General features: G+C 51.9%; 1 protein-coding gene across 1 annotated transcript in view; it reads right to left on the bottom strand.

Annotated features, from left to right (window-relative positions):
* Positions 1–17,957, bottom strand: part of gars1 (glycyl-tRNA synthetase 1) — a 43,782-nt gene extending 25,825 nt beyond the window's left edge. The window contains exons 1-4 of the mRNA XM_078231165.1: positions 17,706–17,957; positions 6,395–6,496; positions 2,625–2,727; positions 968–1,109 (exon numbers count right to left, since the gene is read on the bottom strand). Coding sequence (XP_078087291.1) covers positions 968–1,109; positions 2,625–2,727; positions 6,395–6,496; positions 17,706–17,927 — 569 coding nt within the window. The 5' untranslated portion in view covers positions 17,928–17,957. The remainder of the gene's footprint in view (positions 1–967; positions 1,110–2,624; positions 2,728–6,394; positions 6,497–17,705) is intronic.
* Between the last annotated feature and the right edge of the window lie 2,115 nt (positions 17,958–20,072).

Here is a 20,072-nt window from a genome sequence, read left to right as displayed (position 1 = left end):
GGAGATTCACAAGAATGATTCCAGGGATAAAGTACTGTAGCTGTGAGGATGGACTGGAGAGATTGGGACTGTTTTCCTTGGAGAAATGAAGGCTGAGAGGAGATTTCATAGAGGGATTCAAGATCCTGACGGATATGGACAGGGCAAATAGTGAGAAATTGTTTCCACTCAAGAGAGCATCAGGAACTAGAGGGCACAGATTCAAAATAATGGGCAAAAGGAGTAAAATGTGAGGATATGAGGAAATATCTTTCCACCCAGCGGATAATTGGAGTCTGGAATGGGCTTCCTGAGAGGGTGCTGGAGACAGGTTGGATTGAGATACTCAAAAGGGAACTGGATCGCTATCTGAAAAGAGAGAACGTACAAGGTTACGGGGATAAGGCAGGGGAATGGGACTGGGTAGAATGCTCCTTCAGAGAGCCAGTGTACACTAGATGGGCCGAATGGTCTCTTTCTGCACTGTAAAGATTCTGTGATCACCATCCCCCACCCCCACCCTCACCCCCCTGCCTTGCAACATCATTCCTTCTGTTGTCCAATCTAATTAAGATTGTAGAAGTTGGAACTGTTTCCTTTGAGATGGTTGAGAGGAGATTTGACAGGTATTCTAAATCTTGGGGCGTCTGGACAGAGTAGATAGGGAGATACTGTTCCCACTGGTGAAGGATGGAGAACGAGGGAACACAGATTTTAGGGTAATTGGCAAAAGAAGCAATGGCAACGTTAGGAAAACGTTTTTACTCAGCGAGTGGTTGGGATCTGTAATGTGCTGCCTGATGGTGGGGTAGATGCTGCTTTAGTTCGGACTTACGAAAGGTCGCTGGATAATTATCTAAAGAGAGAAACTGCAGGTCTACCGGGAGAAGAGGGGGGAGTGGGATTAGTGGAGTTGCTCTCGGTCGGCACAGACACAATGGGTTAAAGGCCTCCTTCTGCTTTCTAACCAGTCTATGATTCTACTTACTTCAGGACAGATTCGGGAGTCAGCATCGTGCAGTCAATCTCCAGGATCTGCTCCTCCTGGATAAAGTGCTGCCGCCAGATCTGGAGGATATTGTTCTTCAGAGCACAGCCGACAGGGCCAAAGTCGTACAGTCCACTCACACCTGATCAAAGTACAATTAGATCCCATTTATCCCACTGGATGCAAATTCCCCTCTCACTGCACACCCTGTTTCCTCCCACACGCTCCCCAGAGCTGGGGCTCTGAGATCTCAGCCCCATTGGTGTTGCTCCTGGACAATTGCAGGAGTGATGATGCCACTGGACCAAGTCTTGGACCAGGGACATGATTTCAAGTTATGTAAAGGTAGACTGGATGTTGGGTGGTTCTTTTCCCCAAGTAATAAAACTCTAGAATACAATGCCCAATTTTTTTTATTCATTCGTGGGACATGGGTATCACTGGTTGGCCAGCATTTATTGCCCAACCCTAGTTGCCTTTAGAGGGAAGTTGAGTGTCAACCACATTGCTGTGGCTCTGGAGTCACATGTAGGCCAGACCAGGTAAGGATGGCAGATTTCCTTCCCTAAAGGACATTAGTGAACCCAGATGGGTTTTTCTGACAATCGACAATGGTTTTCATGGTCATCAGTATCATAGAATCATAGAAACCCTACAGTACAGAGAGAGGCCATTCGGCCCATTGAGTCTGCACCGACCACAATCCCACACAGTCCCTACCCCCATATCCCTACATATTTTACCCGCTAATCCCTCTAACCTACGCATCTCAGGACACTAAAGGCAATTTTGAGCGTGGCCAATCAACCTAACCCGCACATCTTTGGACTGTGGGAGGAAACCGGAGCACCCGGAGGAAACCCACGCAGACATGAGGAGAATGTGCAAACTCCACACAGACAGTGACCCGAGCCGGGAATCGAACCCTGGTCCCTGGAGCTGTGAAGCAGCAGTGCTAACCGCTGTGCTACCGTGCCGCCCGGGTCCCTGGAGCTGTGAAGCAGCAGCGCTAACCACTGTACTACCGTGCCGCCCGGGTCCCTGGAGCTGTGAAGCAGCAGCGCTAACCACTGTGCTACCGTGCCGCCCGGGTCCCTGGAGCTGTGAGGCAGCAGCGCTAACCACTGTGCTACCGTGCCGCCCCAAGTAGATTCTTAATTCCAGATTTTTTTTTATTGAATTCAAACTCCGCCATCTGCCGTGGTGGGATTCGAACCCGGGTCCCCAGAACATTAGCTGAGTTTCTGGATTAATAATCTAGCGATAATACCATTAGGCCATCGCCTCGCCGACAATGGTACAATGAATGCTGCCTCCCAGCATTATCTTCAAGAGGGGGCTGGACTGGTTCCTGGCTGTGGCAGAGATGACATTACAGAGAAGGGAAGTGGCTTTATCAAGAACACTTGGTCAATGTGATCTCCTGGACTTGTTTTGATTGCCTGAAGGTTGGGGGGGAGGGGGGGGTGCTGCGCAGACCGATATTTAACAGTCTTTCCCCCTATTGGCCCTCCAGTCTCCCTCTCCCAGGAGGGGGCACTGTAGTGGGGAAAAGGGATGTCGAGTCACCAAAGTCTGACGCAGGTGACCTTTCCCGGCTTATCAGTTGTGCATGTTTGTACAAAATGTCCATTTGCCCCAAACCTGGCCCTCCTACCTCCATAGATTGCAAAAGCCTGGTCGTAGAAGAACCTCCTCTTTAATGTGTCCTCCATCTTTGCTCGGTCAACTACGTCATCCTTGGGCTGCAGAGCCAGCTCCTGTGGGGAAAAGGATAGTGGAGGGCACTTTGTAGGTCAATGAGCATCAAACACACAGACAGGCTCTGAACCAATATCATCTTTCTGAGAACTGATACAAGTGAAAACTGCACCATGGTGAAAGTGTACATGTTGCGATTCACATATACCAAATGCTAGTGTGTACATCCAGTGATTCTCATATACCAGATGCCAGTGAGTGTGTACACACAGTAATTCTCATATACTAAACGGCAATGAGAGTGTACACTCAGTGATTCTCATATACCAAACGGCAGTGAGAGCGTACAAAGAACAAAGAAACTTACAACACAGGAACAGGCCCTTCGGCCCTCCAAGCCTGCACCGACCATGCTGCCTGACTTAATTAAAACCCCCTACCCTTCCGGGTACCGTATCCCTCTATCCCCATCTCATGCATGTATTTGTCAAGACGCCCCTTAAAAGTCACTACCGTATCCGCTTCCACTACCTCCCCCAGCAACGAGTTCCAGGCACCCACCACTCTCTGTGTAAAAAATCTGCCTCATACATCTCTTTTAAAACTTGCCCCTCGCACCTTAAACCTGTGCCCCCTAGTAATTGACTCTTCCACCCTGGGAAAAAGCTTCTGACTATCCACTCTTTCAATGCCCCTCATAATCTTGTAGACTTCTATCCGGTCTCCCCTCAACCTCCGTCGCTCCAGTGAGAACAAACCAAGTTTCTCCAACCTCTCCTCATAGCTAATGCCCTCCATGCCAGGCAACATCCTGGTAAATCTTTTCTGTACCCTCTCCAAAGCCTCCACATCCTTCTGGTAGTGTGGCGACCAGAATTGAACACTATATTCCAAGTGCGACCTCACTAAGGTTCTATAAAGCGTCAACATGACTTGCCAATTTTTAAACTCAATACCCCGGCCGATGAAGGCAAGCATGCCGTATGCCTTCTTGACTACCTTCTCCACCTGCATTGCCACTTTCAGTGGCCTGTGTACCTGTACACCCAGATCCCTTTGCCTATCAATACTCTTAAGGGTTCTGCCATTTACTGTATATTTCCTATCTGTATTAGACCTTCCAAAGTGCATCACCTCACATTTGTCCGGATTAAACTCCATCTGCCATCTCTCCGCCCAAGTCTCCAACTGATCTATATCCTGCTGTATCCTCTGATGGCCCTCATTGCTATCCGCAAATCCACCAACCTTTGTGTCGCCTGCAAACTTACTAATCAATCCAGTTACATTTTCCTCCAAATCATTTATATATATTACAAACAGCAAAGGTCCCAACACTGATCCCTGAGGAACACCACTTGTCACAGCCCTCCATTCAGAAACACACCCTTCCACTGCTATCCTCTATCTTCTTTGACCGAGCCAGTTTTGTATCCACCTTGTCAGCTCACCTTTGATCCCATGCGACTTCACCTGCTGCACCAGTCTGCCATTAGGGACCTTGTCAAAGGCCTTACAGAAGTCCATGTAGACAACATCCACTGCCCTACCCTCATCAATCATCTTCGTCACTTCCCTCAAAAAACTCGATCAAGTTCGCGAGACGTGACCTCCCCTTCACAAACCATGTTGCCTCTCACTAATACGTCCACTTATTTCCAAGTGGGAATAAATCCTGTCTCGAAGAATCCTCTCCAAATAATTTCCCTACCACTGCTGTAAGGCTCACCGGCCTGTAATTACCTGGATCATTCTTGCTACCCTTCTTAAACAAAGGAACAACATTGGCTATTCTCCAATCCTCTGGGACCTCCCCTGTAGCCAGTGAGGATACAAAGATTTCTCTCAAGGCCCCAGCAATTTCCTCCCTTGCCTCTCTCACTATTCTGGGGTATATCCCATCAGGCCCTGGAGACTTGTTTACCTTAATGTTTCTCAAGAACCCCAATACCTCCTCCTTTTTGATCTCAACATGACTCAAACTATCTACACACACTTTCCCAGACTCATCATCCACCAAGTATTTCTCTTTGGTGAATACTGATGCAAAGTACTCATTTAATACCTCGCCCATTTCCTTTGGCTCCACGCACAGATTCCCTCCCTTGTCCTTGAGTGGGCCAACCCTCTCCCTGGCTACCCTCTTGCTCTTTATATATGTGTAAAAAGCCTTGGGATTTTCCTTAATCTTGCTGGCCAAGGCTTTTTCATGACCCCTTTTAACTCTTCTTATTCCTTGCTTAAGTTTCTTTCTACTTTCCTTGTATTCCACACTTGCTTCGTGTGTTCCCAGCCTCCTAGCTTTGACAAATGCTTCCTTTTTCTCTTTGACTAGGCTCACAATATCTCTCGTTATCCAAGGTTCCCAAAACATGCCATACTTATCCTTCATCCTTACAGGAATGTGCCGGTCCTGAATCCCTATCAACTTACACTTGAAAGCCTCCCACATGCCAGATGTTGATTTGCCCTCAAACATCTGCCCCCAATCTACATTCTTCAGTTCCTGCCTAATATTGTTGTAATTAGCCTTCCCCCAATTTAGCACCTTAACTTGAGGACTACACTTATCTTTATCCATCAGTATCTTAAAGCTTACTGAATTGTGGTCACTGTTCCCGAACTGCTCCCCTACTGAAACATCAACCACCTGGCTGGGCTCATTCCCCAATACCAAGTCCAGTATGGCCCCTTCCCTAGTTGGACTATCTACATACTGTTTCAGGAAGCCCTCCTGGATGCTCCTTACAAACTCTTTCCCCATCCACGCCCCTAGCACTAAGTGAGTCCCAGTCAATATGGGGGAAATTAAAATCTCCCACCACAACAACCCTGTTACTTTTACACCTTGCCAAAATCTGCCTACACATCTGTTCCTCAATCTCCCGCTGGCAGTTGGGTGGCCCATAGTAAACCCCCAACATTGTGACTACACCTTTCCTATTCCTGAGCTCTACCCATATTGCCTTGCTGTATGAGCCCTCCGAGGTGTCCTCCCGGAGTACAGCCAGTGATTCTCATATACCAAATGCCAGTGAGTACGTACACCCAGTAATTCGCATACACCAAACAGTAGTGAGTGTACACTCAATGTTTCTCATAGACCACACGGCAGTGAGAGTATACACTCAGTGATTCTCATAAACCAAATGGCAGTGAGAATGTACACTCAATGATTCTCAAACAAATAAGTGCATCACAGGACATCACATTGACACCTCTGATTTTGGGCATTGCCATATAACGTAACAACTTGTCTTTAACATTGGGAAGCCTCTCAAGTCATTACGCAGTTAGAATATCGGCTGCAGAGTTTTAGGTGTGCTGAATTTTACACAGGGTGCGAGGCGGCAAGGGGGTACTTTCAATTAGTTAGCAGGGGAATTACAGAAGTACGGGTGAAGGCTTCAGCAGCCTATCAGCCAAGGCAGGGGTGAAGACAGGTGACGTGGTGGAGATGGAAGTGGATGGTTGCTGTGATGAAAAGGATATTGGGTTGGAAGTTCATCAAAGACGATGAACGGTCCAGAGGGCGTGGCAAGATAAAGCTGGATATGGTCTGTGCAGAAATGGGACCCAATGGTGTCTTCAGATGAAGCTGTGAAGGGGTAGCAAGAGAGGTGGAGAGTAGCATGGTGTGGGAGAGATTTATTACAGGGGTTGTCTCGCTATGGATAGGTATGTAAGAATGGAACTCCTGCCATCCAGGCAGACCGCAGTTCAAACCTTAGTCTCCAGGATCCTCTTCCGAGCTTTAAGCTCTGCTACAGCTTTATTGATGTCCACCTGTGGAGAATCCTCCGCTTTCAACTTCCGAACAAGTTCTCCCTGGAAAGGAACGGCAAAGAGCTGAATGAGAACATGTGAGATGTGCGCAGACCCACAGCTGGAGGCTGCGGATCTCGATAACAATTCTCCCACCTGGCTAGAGGAACAATGTCACTTTACAGAGAGCTAAGACCAGTACACAATGTGTGCAGTTATTGGAAACAGTGACTGATTAAGGTGCTGGATGGGGTGCTGAACAAGTTTACAACTGTGCTTTCGGAGAGGAGGTTGTGAAAATTTCCAGTTAATCTTGGGAATGAGGAGGGCCAAGTGGATCAAGTGTCAGGGGAACATTTACAGGACAGTTATCATTGCTTTGGCTGGCATGGTGGCACAGTGGTTAACACTTGTTAGCTCCACAAGGTGGGTTTATTCATTCCTCTGAATAGACGGAGACAGCACTGATACGAAGTTGAACTTCTTTTAATGAACAGATCTTAAAATTAACATATTACAGAAAGCGAAAAGAAATGGAGAGAGATAGAGATAAAGCCAGTATTGTACTGATTAAAGCAGCACTCAAAACAGACTCTGGACCAAACTAACTAAACATAGAACTCTGACTATGAGATTCGTTGTGTGTTATGAAATTGTGTGGCACATGCTGCAAAAACAACTTGCAGATGTTGTTTATGAAAAACTTTGTTTTGGTTGATGAAAAGGCCTGTTTTTGCTTCATATAAACCCTACAGTGCAGAAGGAGGTCATTCGGCCCATCGAGTCTGCACCGACCACAATCCCACCCAGGCCCTACCCCCATATCCCTACATATTTATCCGCTAACCCCTCTAACCGACACATCTCAAGACGCTAAGGGGCAATTTTAGCATGGCCAATCAACCTAACCCGCACATCTTTGGACTGTGGGAGGAACTGGCTTGCCTGCAGAAGGCAGAGAGTGGCTGTGGAGGGGTCTTTCTCTGCATGGCGGTCAGTGACCAGTGGAGTGCCCCAGGGATCTGTTCTGGGACCCTTGCTGTTTGTCATTTTCATAAATGACCTGGATGAGGAAGTGGAGGGATGGGTTGGTAAGTTTGCTGACGACACCAAGGTAGGTGGTGTTGTGGATAGTTTGGAGGGATGTCAGAAGTTGCAGCGAGACATAGATAGAATGCAAGACTGGGCGGAGAAGTGGCAGATGGACTTCAACCCGGATAAGTGTGTGGTGATCCATTTTGGCAGATCCAATGGGATGAAGCAGCAATATAATATGAAGGGTACCATTCTTAGCAGTGTAGAGGATCAGAAGGACCTTGGGGTCCGGGTCCATAGGACTCTTAAATCGGCCTCGCAGGTGGAGGATGCGGTCAAGAAGGCGTACGGCGTACTGGCCTTCATTAATCGAGGGATTGAGTTTAGGAGTCGGGAGATAATGCTGCAGCTTTATAGGACCCTGGTTAGACCCCACTTGGAGTACTGCGCGCAGTTCTGGTCACCTCATTACAGGAAAGATGTTGAAGCCATTGAAAGGGTGCAGAGGAGATTTACAAGGATGTTGCCTGGATTGGGGGGCATGCCTTATGAGGATAGGTTGAGGGAGCTTGGTCTCTTCTCCCTGGAGAGACGAAGGATGAGAGGTGACCTGATAGAGGTTTACAAGATGTTGAGAGGTCTGGATAGGGTAGACTCTCAGAGGCTATTTCCAAGGGCTGAAATGGTTGCTACGAGAGGACACAGGTTTAAGGTGCTGGGGGGTAGGTACAGAGGAGATGTCAGGGGTAAGTTTTTCACTCAGAGGGTGGTGGGTGAGTGGAATCGGCTGACGTCGGTGGTGGTGGAGGCAAACTCGTTGGGGTCTTTTAAGAGACTTCTGGATGAGTACATGGGATTTAATGGGATTGAGGGCTATAGATAGGCCTAGAGGTGGGGATGTGATCGGCGCAACCTGTGGGCCGAAGGGCCTGTTTGTGCTGTGGCTTTCTATGTTCTATGTTCTATGAAACCGGAGCACCCGGAGGAAACCCACGCAGACACGAGGAGATTGTGCAGACTCCAATGCTTGCATCGTAATTTCAAAGAAAGCAGTCAATTTTTCTAGCTAATCCCAGCATGCCTGCTGAGATTGAAAACGTGGTCAAGTTAGCGTGAAAAGCTTAGCGTTCAAATGTAATTGCATAGGCAGAAATATCTTAAAATGAAGACTTTGCATTAATGAAACAAGGAGGGCTAATCACACATTGGATCCTCAAATCCTTCCTTTGATTCGATATGACCAGATTGAATCAAGTATATGAAACCTCCGTCAAGTGTGGGAATGGTTCGCTTCCCGTTCCTTTTGCAGTCGCATCATGACTGATTTAACCGGAAAAGTGAATCGTGTGGAGGACGGAGAAGATCTGCAGAGAGATTTGGACAGGCTGAGTGAGTGGGCGAGGATATGGCAAATGGAGTATAACGTTGAGAAATGCGAGGTTATACACTTTGGAGGAAATAATAACAAATGGGATTACTATCTCAATGGAAACAAATTAAAACATGCTACCGTGCAAAGGGACCTGGGGGTCCTTGTGCATGAGACGCAAAAGCCCAGTCTGCAGGTACAACAGGTGATCAAGAAGGCAAATGGGATGTTGGCCTATATTGCGAGGGGGATAGAATATAAAAGCAGGGATGTCTTGATGCACCTGTACAGGGCATTGGTGAGGCCGCAGCTGGAATACTGTGTGCAGTATTGGTCCCCTTATATGAGGAAGGATATATTGGCATTGGAGGGAGTGCAGAGAAGGTTCACCAGGTTGATACCGGAGATGAGGGGTTTGGATTATGAGGAGAGGCTGAGGAGATTGGGTTTGTACTCGTTGGAGTTTAGAAGGATGAGGGGGGATCTTATGGAGACTTATAAGATAATGCGGGGGCTGGATAGGGTGGAGGCGGAGAGATTCTTTCCACTTAGTAAGGAAGTTAAAACTAGAGGACACAGCCTCAAAATAAAGGGGGGTCGGTTTAAGACAGAGTTGAGGAGGAACTTCTTCTCCCAGAGGGTGGTGAATCTCTGGAATTCTCTGCCCACTGAGGTGGTGGAGGCTACCTCGCTGAATATGTTTAAAGCGCGGATGGATGGATTCCTGATCGGTAAGGGAATTAAGGGTTATGGGGATCAGGCGGGTAAGTGGTACTGATCCACGTCAGATCAGCCATGATCTTATTGAATGGCGGGGCAGGCTCGAGGGGCTAGATGGCCTACTCCTGCTCCTATTTCTTATGTTCTTATGTTCTCTATTGACATTAAATGGTTACACTTGCATTTAAGCAGTGAGATTATGCATCATTCCAGCAATAACAAAGAGTAACACTAGTCCTTGTACATGGAGCTTCCAATTGAGCCAAGCCAACCAGTCACCCAGCTCCACAAGGTGGAGAGTGGGGATGTTTAAGCTTTTCGACTTCCTTTTTAATGGGTCCAGCCAAATTAGTGCTATTTTCTGCACTGCCGGGTACGTATGTGCAGCCCTCATTCCTAATTAAGGCACAAGTGCCTCCTTGTTCAGCCAGGATGTGGTCGAGTGCCATCCTGTTTCGCAGGGCTACCATTTCAGCGTCCATTTCACCTAGGACTTCAGCAGTGTCACTGGCCACCTTTTCCAGGACAGATGCCACGTTGATGGGACTCCCTTGCCAGTTTTGCAGCTCCATACCAGGGGAATGGGATAGCGAAGAATCGCTCCATTGGTGAAGAATGGAAAAGCCACAGGAGCGGACGGGATTCCAGCGGAGATCTTCAAACTTGGAGAAGAAGAGGTCACCCGTCATCTCCATCAGCTGTTCCTGAATATCTGGGACAGAGAAGAAATCCCAGCTATCCTCAGGGATGCCGTCATCACCACCATCTTCAGCAGACTGTGGGAACTACCGAGGAATCTCTCTACTCTCTATCACCGGATTTAAGGTAATTGCCAAGAAAAGCACGGACGCATGAGGGAGAAGTTTCATTACACAGTGAGTGGTGTTGTTACACAGATCGGGAATGCACTGCCTGAGTGCGCCATCTCAGTCCTTCCAAGGGAATTTGGATCACCATCTGATATGGAAATATTTGCAGGAATGTGGGGAAGGGCACTTCAGAGGGCCAGGAAGACATGATGGGCCGAATGGCCTCCTTCTGTGCTTGCAGCCATTCTCCGATTCTTTTCAGTAAGCATATCATTTGGGGTTAATTCCGTCCAGCTTCGTGAAGCTTTGACAGGCGAGGCTGCATTCACACAGCACCCGGTACTCCACCCTGAGTTTGCCATGGAGAAAAACAAACTGGCTTTTCTGTGACAGCTTTGACACAATCTCAGCACATCCCACAGCTGAATTAAGTATTTTATTTTTGAAGTGCTGGAATACAGGGAATTCAGCAGTAGATTTACACATTGCAGCCCCCACAACCAGCAATTAAATAACAAGATTGATTGTTACGGCAATTTCAGTTAAGGAATAATTTCTGGTCAAGAACTGGGTAGAACACTCCTGAGACCACGTAACAACCCTGCATCTGAAACAACACAGGCAACATTGTGTGACTACCCCAGTGTGTGACCTCCTCGCACTGCCCCAGTGTGTGACCTCCCCGCTCTGCCCCAGGGTGTGACCTCCCCGCACTGCCCCAGTGTGTGACCTCCCCGCGCTGCCCCAGTGTGTGACCTCCCCGCACTGCCCCAGTGTGTGACCTCCCCGCGCTGCCCCAGTGTGTGACCTCCCCGCACTGCCCCAGTGTGTGACCTCCCCGCACTGCCCCAGTGTGTGACCTCCCCGCTCTGCCCCAGGGTATGGCCTCCCCGTGCTGCCCCAGTGTGTGACTTCCCCGCACTGCCCCAGTGTGTGACCTCCCCGCACTGCCCCAGTGTGTGACCTCCCCGCACTGCCCCAGTGTGTGACCTCCCCGCACTGCCCCAGTGTGTGACCTCCCCGCACTGCCCCAGTGTGTGACCTCCCCGCACTGCCCCAGTGTGTGACCTCCCCGCACTGCCCCAGGGTATGGCCTCCCCGCACTGCCCCAGTGTGTGACCTCCCCGCACTGCCCCAGTGTGTGACCTCCCCGCACTGCCCCAGTGTGTGACCTCCCCGCACTGCCCCAGTGTGTGACCTCCCCGCACTGCCCCAGTGTGTGACCTCCCCGCACTGCCCCAGTGTGTGACCTCCCCGCACTGCCCCAGGGTGCGTCCTCCCCGCACTGCCCCAGTGTGCGACCTCCCCGCACTGCCCCAGTGTGTGACCTCCCCGCACTGCCCCAGTGTGTGACCTCCCCGCACTGCCCCAGTGTGTGACCTCCCCGCACTGCCCCAGTGTGTGACCTCCCCGCACTGCCCCAGTGTGTGACCTCCCCGCACTGCCCCAGTGTGTGACCTCCCCGCACTGCCCCAGTGTGCGACCTCCCCGCACTGCCCCAGTGTGTGACCTCCCCGCACTGCCCCAGTGTGTGACCTCCCCGCACTGCCCCAGGGTATGGCCTCCCCGCACTGCCCCAGTGTGTGACCTCCCCGCACTGCCCCAGTGTGTGACCTCCCCGCACTGCCCCAGGGTATGGCCTCCCCGCTCTGCCCCAGTGTGTGACCTCCCCGCACTGCCCCAGTGTGTGACCTCCCCGCACTGCCCCAGTGTGTGACCTCCCCGCACTGCCCCAGTGTGTGACCTCCCCGCACTGCCCCAGTGTGTGACCTCCCCGCACTGCCCCAGGGTGCGTCCTCCCCGCGCTGCCCCAGTGTGCGACCTCCCCGCACTGCCCCAGTGTGTGACCTCCCCGCACTGCCCCAGTGTGTGACCTCCCCGCACTGCCCCAGGGTGCGTCCTCCCCGCGCTGCCCCAGTGTGTGACCTCCCCGCACTGCCCCAGTGTGTGACCTCCCCGCACTGCCCCAGTGCGTGACCTCCCCGCACTGCCCCAGTGTGTGACCTCCCCGCACTGCCCCAGTGTGTGACCTCCCCGCACTGCTCCAGTGTGCGACCTCCCCGCACTGCCCCAGTGTGTGACCTCCCCGCACTGCCCCAGTGTGACCTCCCCGCACTGCCCCAGTGTGTGACCTCCCCGCACTGCCCCAGTGTGTGACCTCCCCGCACTGCCCCAGTGTGTGACCTCCCCGCACTGCCCCAGTGTGTGACCTCCCCGCGCTGCCCCAGTGTGTGACCTCCCCGCACTGCCCCAGTGTGTGACCTCCCCGCACTGCCCCAGTGTGTGACCTCCCCGCACTGCCCCAGTGTGTGACCTCCCCGCACTGCCCCAGGGTGCGTCCTCCCCGCGCTGCCCCAGTGTGTGACCTCCCCGCACTGCCCCAGTGTGTGACCTCCCCGCACTGCCCCAGTGTGTGACCTCCCCGCACTGCCCCAGTGTGTGACCTCCCCGCACTGCCCCAGTGTGTGACCTCCCCGCACTGCCCCAGTGTGTGACCTCCCCGCACTGCCCCAGTGTGTGACCTCCCCGCACTGCTCCAGTGTGCGACCTCCCCGCACTGCCCCAGTGTGTGACCTCCCCGCTCTGCCCCAGTGTGTGACCTCCCCGCACTGCCCCAGTGTGTGACCTCCCCGCACTGCCCCAGTGTGTGACCTCCCCGCACTGCCCCAGTGTGTGACCTCCCCGCACTGCCCCAGTGTGTGACCTCCCCGCACTGCCCCAGTGTGTGACCTCCCCGCACTGCCCCAGTGTGTGACCTCCCCGCACTGCCCCAGTGTGTGACCTCCCCGCACTGCCCCAGTGTGTGACCTCCCCGCACTGCCCCAGTGTGTGACCTCCCCGCACTGCCCCAGTGTGTGACCTCCCCGCACTGCCCCAGTGTGTGACCTCCCCGCACTGCCCCAGTGTGTGACCTCCCCGCACTGCCCCAGTGTGTGACCTCCCCGCACTGCTCCAGTGTGCGACCTCCCCGCACTGCCCCAGTGTGTGACCTCCCCGCTCTGCCCCAGTGTGTGACCTCCCCGCACTGCCCCAGTGTGTGACCTCCCCGCACTGCCCCAGTGTGTGACCTCCCCGCACTGCCCCAGTGTGTGACCTCCCCGCTCTGCCCCAGTGTGTGACCTCCCCGCACTGCCCCAGTTTGTGACCTCCCTGCACTGCTCCTGTTAACAGGCTATTGACGCTCGATTGTGAATGTTGTACATAATTCTTCAGTATGCTGTAACCGGGAACACGAGAGGTATTACTTCATCACTGTAACCGGGAACACGGAGGCGATATTATAGTAACCGGGAACACGAGAGGTATTACAGTACCACTGTAACTGGGAACACAGAGGAGACATTACAGTACGCTGTAACCGGGAGCACGAGAGGTATCACAGCATCACTGTAACCGGGAACACAGAGGCGATATTACAGCATCACTGTAACCGGGAACACAGAGGCGATATTACAGCATCACTGTAACCGGGAACACAGAGGCGATATTACAGCATCACTGTAACCGGGAACACAGAGGCGATATTACAGTACGCTGTAACCGGGAACACAGAGGCGATATTACAGTACGCTGTAACCGGGAACACGAGAGGTATCACAGCATCACTGTAACCGGGAACACAGAGGAGGTGGTGTTACAGCATCACAAAAAACAAATTCTCTGATTATTACCACGTTGCTAGGTGGGAGTTTGCTGTGTTCACACTGCTACGTTTCCAATATGACTCCAATCCCACCCAGGCCCTATCCCGGCGACCATACTTCAAACATACTTTATTGGCTGTAAAAGACTTTAGGTGGGCATGAAAAGCACCGCATCAATTGCAGGCTTTGTTTTTGAATTAAAATCCATCGCAAAAGCAGTAAAGATTGAATGGGAAGAGAAAGTGAAGCTTTAGAAGACGCGCCACTAAAAATGTCCAACCACAAAAGCAATCGTGTGTGATCTCCGAACAGGGAATGCAGTAAAAGCAAAATGCAGTCAGTCAGTGGGCTGGGTGAGACCACAGCTCTCTGCTGAAGAGAGGGAGACGTGGCAAGGGGAGGGAGGAATCCGCAGGCGCAGATTGCAGCAGGCTGGACATGCTGATATTCTACTCTGTCTGAGTGCACTGAGGAACACATATGGCAGCTCTGCAGAACCACAGGCGCTCACAGCTAGCTCTGCACAGCTCAATCTCAGCAATGAAGGAGAAGAGGGTGGAGCAGGGTCTGATTTCAAACAAAAATCTCTCAGCTTCTCACTTAAAACATGGGTAAGGAGATAACTACTTGACAGGGCTTCAATACAGCCGAAATTTAAACTATTACCTCGAGCAATCTCAGACACGTTACTCTGTCAACAATTCGCTGAACGGATTGATTCCAAATATTACCTCAAAATCAGAATGTGCAATAATCACTGCTATTAAGTGCTCAGAGAATCATAGAACAGAATTCCGACGGTGCAGGAGGCCATTCGGCCCACGGGCATGTACCAACAACAATCCCACCCAGGCCCTATCCCTGTAATTCCATGCATTTCCCCAAGCTAGTCCCCCTGAGACTAAGGGGCAATTTAGCATGGGGCCATTCAACCTAACGCGCACATCTTTGGATTGTGGGAAGAAACCGGAGCACCCGGAGGAAACCCACGCAGAACACGGGGAGAACGTGCAGACTCCGCACAGACAGTGACCCAAGCCAGGAATCGAACCCGGGTCCCTGGCGCTGTGAGGCAGCAGTGCTAACCCACTGTGCCACCCCTTAGACTTTGACTCTAAGCAGATGACACTTTCTTTATAAAAGCAAATTACGGCGGATGCTGGAATCTGAAACCAAGAGAGAAAATGCTGGAAAATCTCAGCAGGTCCGGCAGCATCTGTAAGGAGTAAAAAGAGCTGACGTTTCGAGTCCAGATGACCCTTTGTCAAATCACTTGTGGGCAGGGTGAGGCTTTGACAATGGGTCATCTGAACTCGAAACATCAGCTCTTTTCTCTCCTTACAGATGTTGCCAGACCTGCTGAGACTTTCTTTATGCTAAGGGAGATATATTTCTGGACAAGTTTACAAGTGGTAATGGATACTGCAAGCAGTACATTCCTGTCTGAGTCAGCAGGCTGAGGATTCCAGTCCCACTGCAGAGGCATGAGCACAAAGTCCAGGCTGGCTGGGAGAGTGGGCACTGGACCAGAGGGTGGGCACTGGGCCCAGGGGGTGGGCACTGGGCTTGGGAGTGGGCATGGGGAGTGAGGTATGGACACTGGGCCAGAGGGTGGGCACTGGAGATGGGTAGTGCTGAGTGCAGTGCTGAGTGACTGCGGCGATGTTGCAACTGCCATCTTTTGGGGCAGCACAGTGGTTAGCACTGCTCCCTCACAGCGCCAGGGACCCGGATTCGATTCCTGGCTTGGGTCACTGTCTGTGTGGAGTCTGCACATTCTCCCCGTGTCTACGTGGGTTTCCTCCAGGTGTTCCGGTTTCCTCCCACAGTCTGAAAGACATGCTGGTTAGGTGCATTGACCCAAACAGGCGTCGGAGTGTGGCGACTCGGGGATTTTCACAGTAACTGCATTGCAGTGTTAATGTAAGCCTACATGTGACACTAATAAATAAACTTTAAAAATTTTCAGATGAGACATTAAATGTGCCTTCTCAAGTGGACGTGAAACGTTTCAGTGATACCATGACACTATGCAGAGGGCAGGGGAGAGCCAATATTTATCCTTCAATCAACAGATGAATGGGTTATTGTGTACCTGTTTGGGTGGGACATTGCTGTGTACAAATTGGCTGCCACATTCCCAACATTACAATGGGACCACACTTCAAAAATACTTCATTGCCGGTTCAGCTTTATATGTCCTGAGGTCGTCAAAGACACTACAAATAAATGCAAGTGTTTCATGATTCCTTTATATAAAACTGAAGCATTTGCATCTGATTACCGATTGAATAGTGTAAAAAATACACAAGCAGTTATTAATGCACAAGACTGTGTGTTAAGGACTCAGCCATCCAGCATCAAGTGATAAAAGAGTAAATGGCTGATAGGTTCATTTTAGTAAATTAGTTTTTATATCATCACACTTAGCGATCATCATAATTAGATTAACTGATGACTGGGCTGAATGTACATTGTCACCGAGTCACAGAGTCACCCAGAGCACAAGAGGCCATTCAGCCCTTCACATCCCTATCTGCACTCTTTGCGGAAAATCATCAGTCCCATATCCTATTCTGCATACATTCTGCCCTGTTTCAAGTGCCCGCCCAATTCCCTTCCGAAATTATTGATCCCCACCCATCTAGGTCATTATCACTCATGTCAAAATATGATGTGGAGATGCCGGTGTTTGACAGGGGTGGGTACAGTAAGAAGTCTCACAACACCGGGTTAAACAGGTTTATTTGGTAGCACGAGCTTTCGGAGCGCTGCTCCTTCCTCAGGTGAATGGCTTCATTGTACGCAAGTCCACAGATAACCTCATGATGCTCCACTCTCCAGCTTCCACCCCAAGACTCACCTGATGAAGGTGCAGCGCTCCGAAAGCTCGTGTTACCAAATAAATCTGTTGGACTTTAACTTGGTGTTACCATGTCAAAATAGTTCTTCCTCATGTCTGCCAAGCATCGCTTTCCCAAAATCTTAAATCGGTGCCTCTGGCTTTGTATTACCAGCTAATGGGAGCAGAGTTTCCTTCTCCAAATCTGTCACAATCTTGTCCACTCCTCTCAAATCTCACTTTGCTCTCAGCAGAACAAAGCACAGCTTCTCTAAATCTAATTAACCCTCTATCTGAATTCCCCCATCCCTGGGCACCTCTCCCAGTGCCCGCCACCCCAGTGCCCGCCCCCCCAGTGCCTATCCCCCAGTGCCTGCCCCCCCAGTGCCCACACCCCCAGTGCCTATCCCCCAGTGCCCGCCCCCCCCAGTGCCCACCCCCCCGCGCCCACCCCCCCAGCGCCCACCCCCCCAGCGCCCACCCCCCCAGCACCCACCCCCCCAGTGCCTATCCCCCCCAGTGCCCACCCCTCCAGTGCCCACACCCCCAGTGCCTATCCCCCAGTACCCACACCCCCAGTGCCTATCCCCCAGTGCCCGCCCCCCCAATGCCTATCCCCCCAGTGCCCAACCCTCCAGCGCCCACCCTCTAATCCAGTACCCATCTCCAGTGCCCACCCTCTGGCCCAGTATCCATACCTCACTCCCCATGCCCACTCCCAAGCCCAGTGCTCACCCCCCAGTGCCCACCCCCTGGGCCCAGTACCCACCCCTCCAGTACCCATCTCCAGTGCCCACCCCCTGGGCCCAGTGCCCACCCCCTGGGACCTCTCTCCATCCCCGGCCTCTCTTACCTGCTCCCGCACCGCCTGCCTGAGCGGCGCCAGGACCTGCTCCTCCCTGCCCGCGTCTCCCTCCATCCCGGCGGCCATTCGCTGCCACAGCGGCTTCTCTTTCTGCTTCTGGAGGCCCGGGGCTGACACACACACCGCCCGGTACCGGCACCACGCTCCCGGCAACAGCGAGGACCAAGCGGCGGCGGCGGCGCGACTGCGGGCAGCGAACCGGAGGAGCATGAGCCGGGGAACGGGAGAGGGGCAGGGACAGCGCTGCCGCTGGAGGGAGGCTGAACTGCAGCAAAGTGGCTGATGTAATCTGGGAGAGGGGAGAGACAGCGCTGCCGCTGGAGGGAGACTGAACTGCAGCAAAGTGGCTGATGTAATCTGGGAGAGGGGAGAGACAGCGCTGCCGCTGGAGGGAGGCTGAACTGCAGCAAAGTGGCTGATGTAATCTGGGAGAGGGGAGAGACAGCGCTGCCGCTGGAGGGAGGCTGAACTGCAGCAAGGTGGCTGATGTAATCTGGGAGAGGGGAGAGACAGCGCTGCCGCTGGAGGGAGGCTGAACTGCAGCAAGGTGGCTGATGTAATCTGGGAGAGGGGAGAGACAGCGCTGCCGCTGGAGGGAGGCTGAACTGCAGCATGGTGGCTGATGTAATCTGGGAGAGGGGAGAGACAGCGCTGCCGCTGGAGGGAGGCTGAACTGCAGCAAAGTGGCTGATGTAATCTGGGAGAGGGGAGAGACAGCGCTGCCGCTGGAGGGAGGCTGAACTGCAGCAAGGTGGCTGATGTAATCTGGGAGAGGGGAGAGACAGCGCTCCCGCTGGAGGGAGGCTGAACTGCAGAATGGTAGCTGGTGTAATCTGGTACCGGGGTGGGGGTCATGATGTGGGGATGGCGGCGTTGGACTGGGGTAAACACAGTAAGAAGTTTAACAACACCAGGTTAAAGTCCAACAGGTTTATTTGGTAGCAAATGCCACTAGCTTTGGGGACAGCCTGTTCCGAAAGCTAGTGGCATTTGCTACTAAATAAACCTGTTGGACTTTGACCTGGTGTTGTTAGACTCCTTACCGGGGTGGGGGGACAGGGCTGCTACTGGAGGGAGGCTGAACTAAGCAAGGTGGCTGAAGTAACCAAAAGAGAAAATGTTGGAAAATCTCAGCAGGTCTGGCGTTTCGAGTCCAGATGACCCTTTGTCAAAGCTAAAAGGCAGAGAAAGTGGGAGATATTGATACTGCAGGGTGAGGGAATGAAAGATGAGTCCTAGCCACAGAAACCAGGGGAAAAGGCTGCTAATGGCAGTCCACAGAGAGAATAAAGGGCGTGAATGGCTAAACGGCAGAGAAGTTGTAAGCTGTGACAGATGAAGATGTTGGGGGAGGGGAAAATGGGACAGAGGTAGAATGTAGAAAAGGGGAAGCAGGGGGAGAAAAGGGAAGGGAAGGGGGATGAAGTAGAGGAAAAGAGTGGGGGGGGGAAGAAAAATGAAGAAAGACAATAAAGAAATAAAAGGTAGAGAACAGTGAAATATTAAATAAAATAGAATTAAATCAAAGGGGACCGAGGTGGGGTAGAGCAAATCATCTGAAGTTGTTGAATTGGATGTTGAGACCGGAAGGCTGTAAAGTGCCGAGCCGGAAGATGAGATGCTGTTCCTCCAGTTTGCGTTGAGCTTCACTGGAACATGGCAGCAGGCCAAGGACAGACATGTGGGCATGGGAGCAGGATCGTGTGTTAAAATGGCAACCGGAAGGTCAGGATCCTGATTGCGCACAGACCGAAGGTGCTCAGCAAAGCGATCACCCAGTCTACGCTTGGTCTCTCCAATATAAAGACCACATTGGGAGCAGCGAATGCAATAGACCAAATTGACAGAGGTGCAAGTGACATGCTGCTTAACCTGGAATGAATGTTTTGGACCTTGGATGGTGAGCATGGAAGAGGTAAAGGGATCTGCGATTGCATGGGAAGGTGCCATGAGTGATGGGAGAGGTGTTGGGTATCGTGGAGGAGTGGACTAGGTTATCCCGGAAGGAACGGTCTCTGCGGAATGCTGACAGAGGGAGTGAAGGGAAGATGTGTTTGGTGGTGGCATCACGCTGGAGTTGACAAAAATGGCGGAGGATTATGCTTTGCATGCGGAGGCTGATGGGGTGAAATGTGAGAACAAGGGGGACTCTATCCATGTTCTGGGAGGGGAGGGGGTGAGGGTCATGGCGCGGGAGATGGACTGTACGCTGTTGAGGACCCTGTCAACAACTGTAGATGGGAATCCACAGTTGAGGAAAAAGGAGCACATATTAGAAGCACCACTTTGGAAAGTGGCATCATCGGAACAAATGGGACGGAGGCGAAAGAGCTGAAAGGGATGGAGTCCTTACAG

Source organism: Mustelus asterias, chromosome 2 (assembly GCF_964213995.1).
Source record: "Mustelus asterias chromosome 2, sMusAst1.hap1.1, whole genome shotgun sequence".
Classification (NCBI taxonomy): domain Eukaryota; kingdom Metazoa; phylum Chordata; class Chondrichthyes; order Carcharhiniformes; family Triakidae; genus Mustelus; species Mustelus asterias.
Note: the sequence above shows the minus strand (reverse complement) of the source record. Positions and strands in the feature narration are given on the sequence as shown.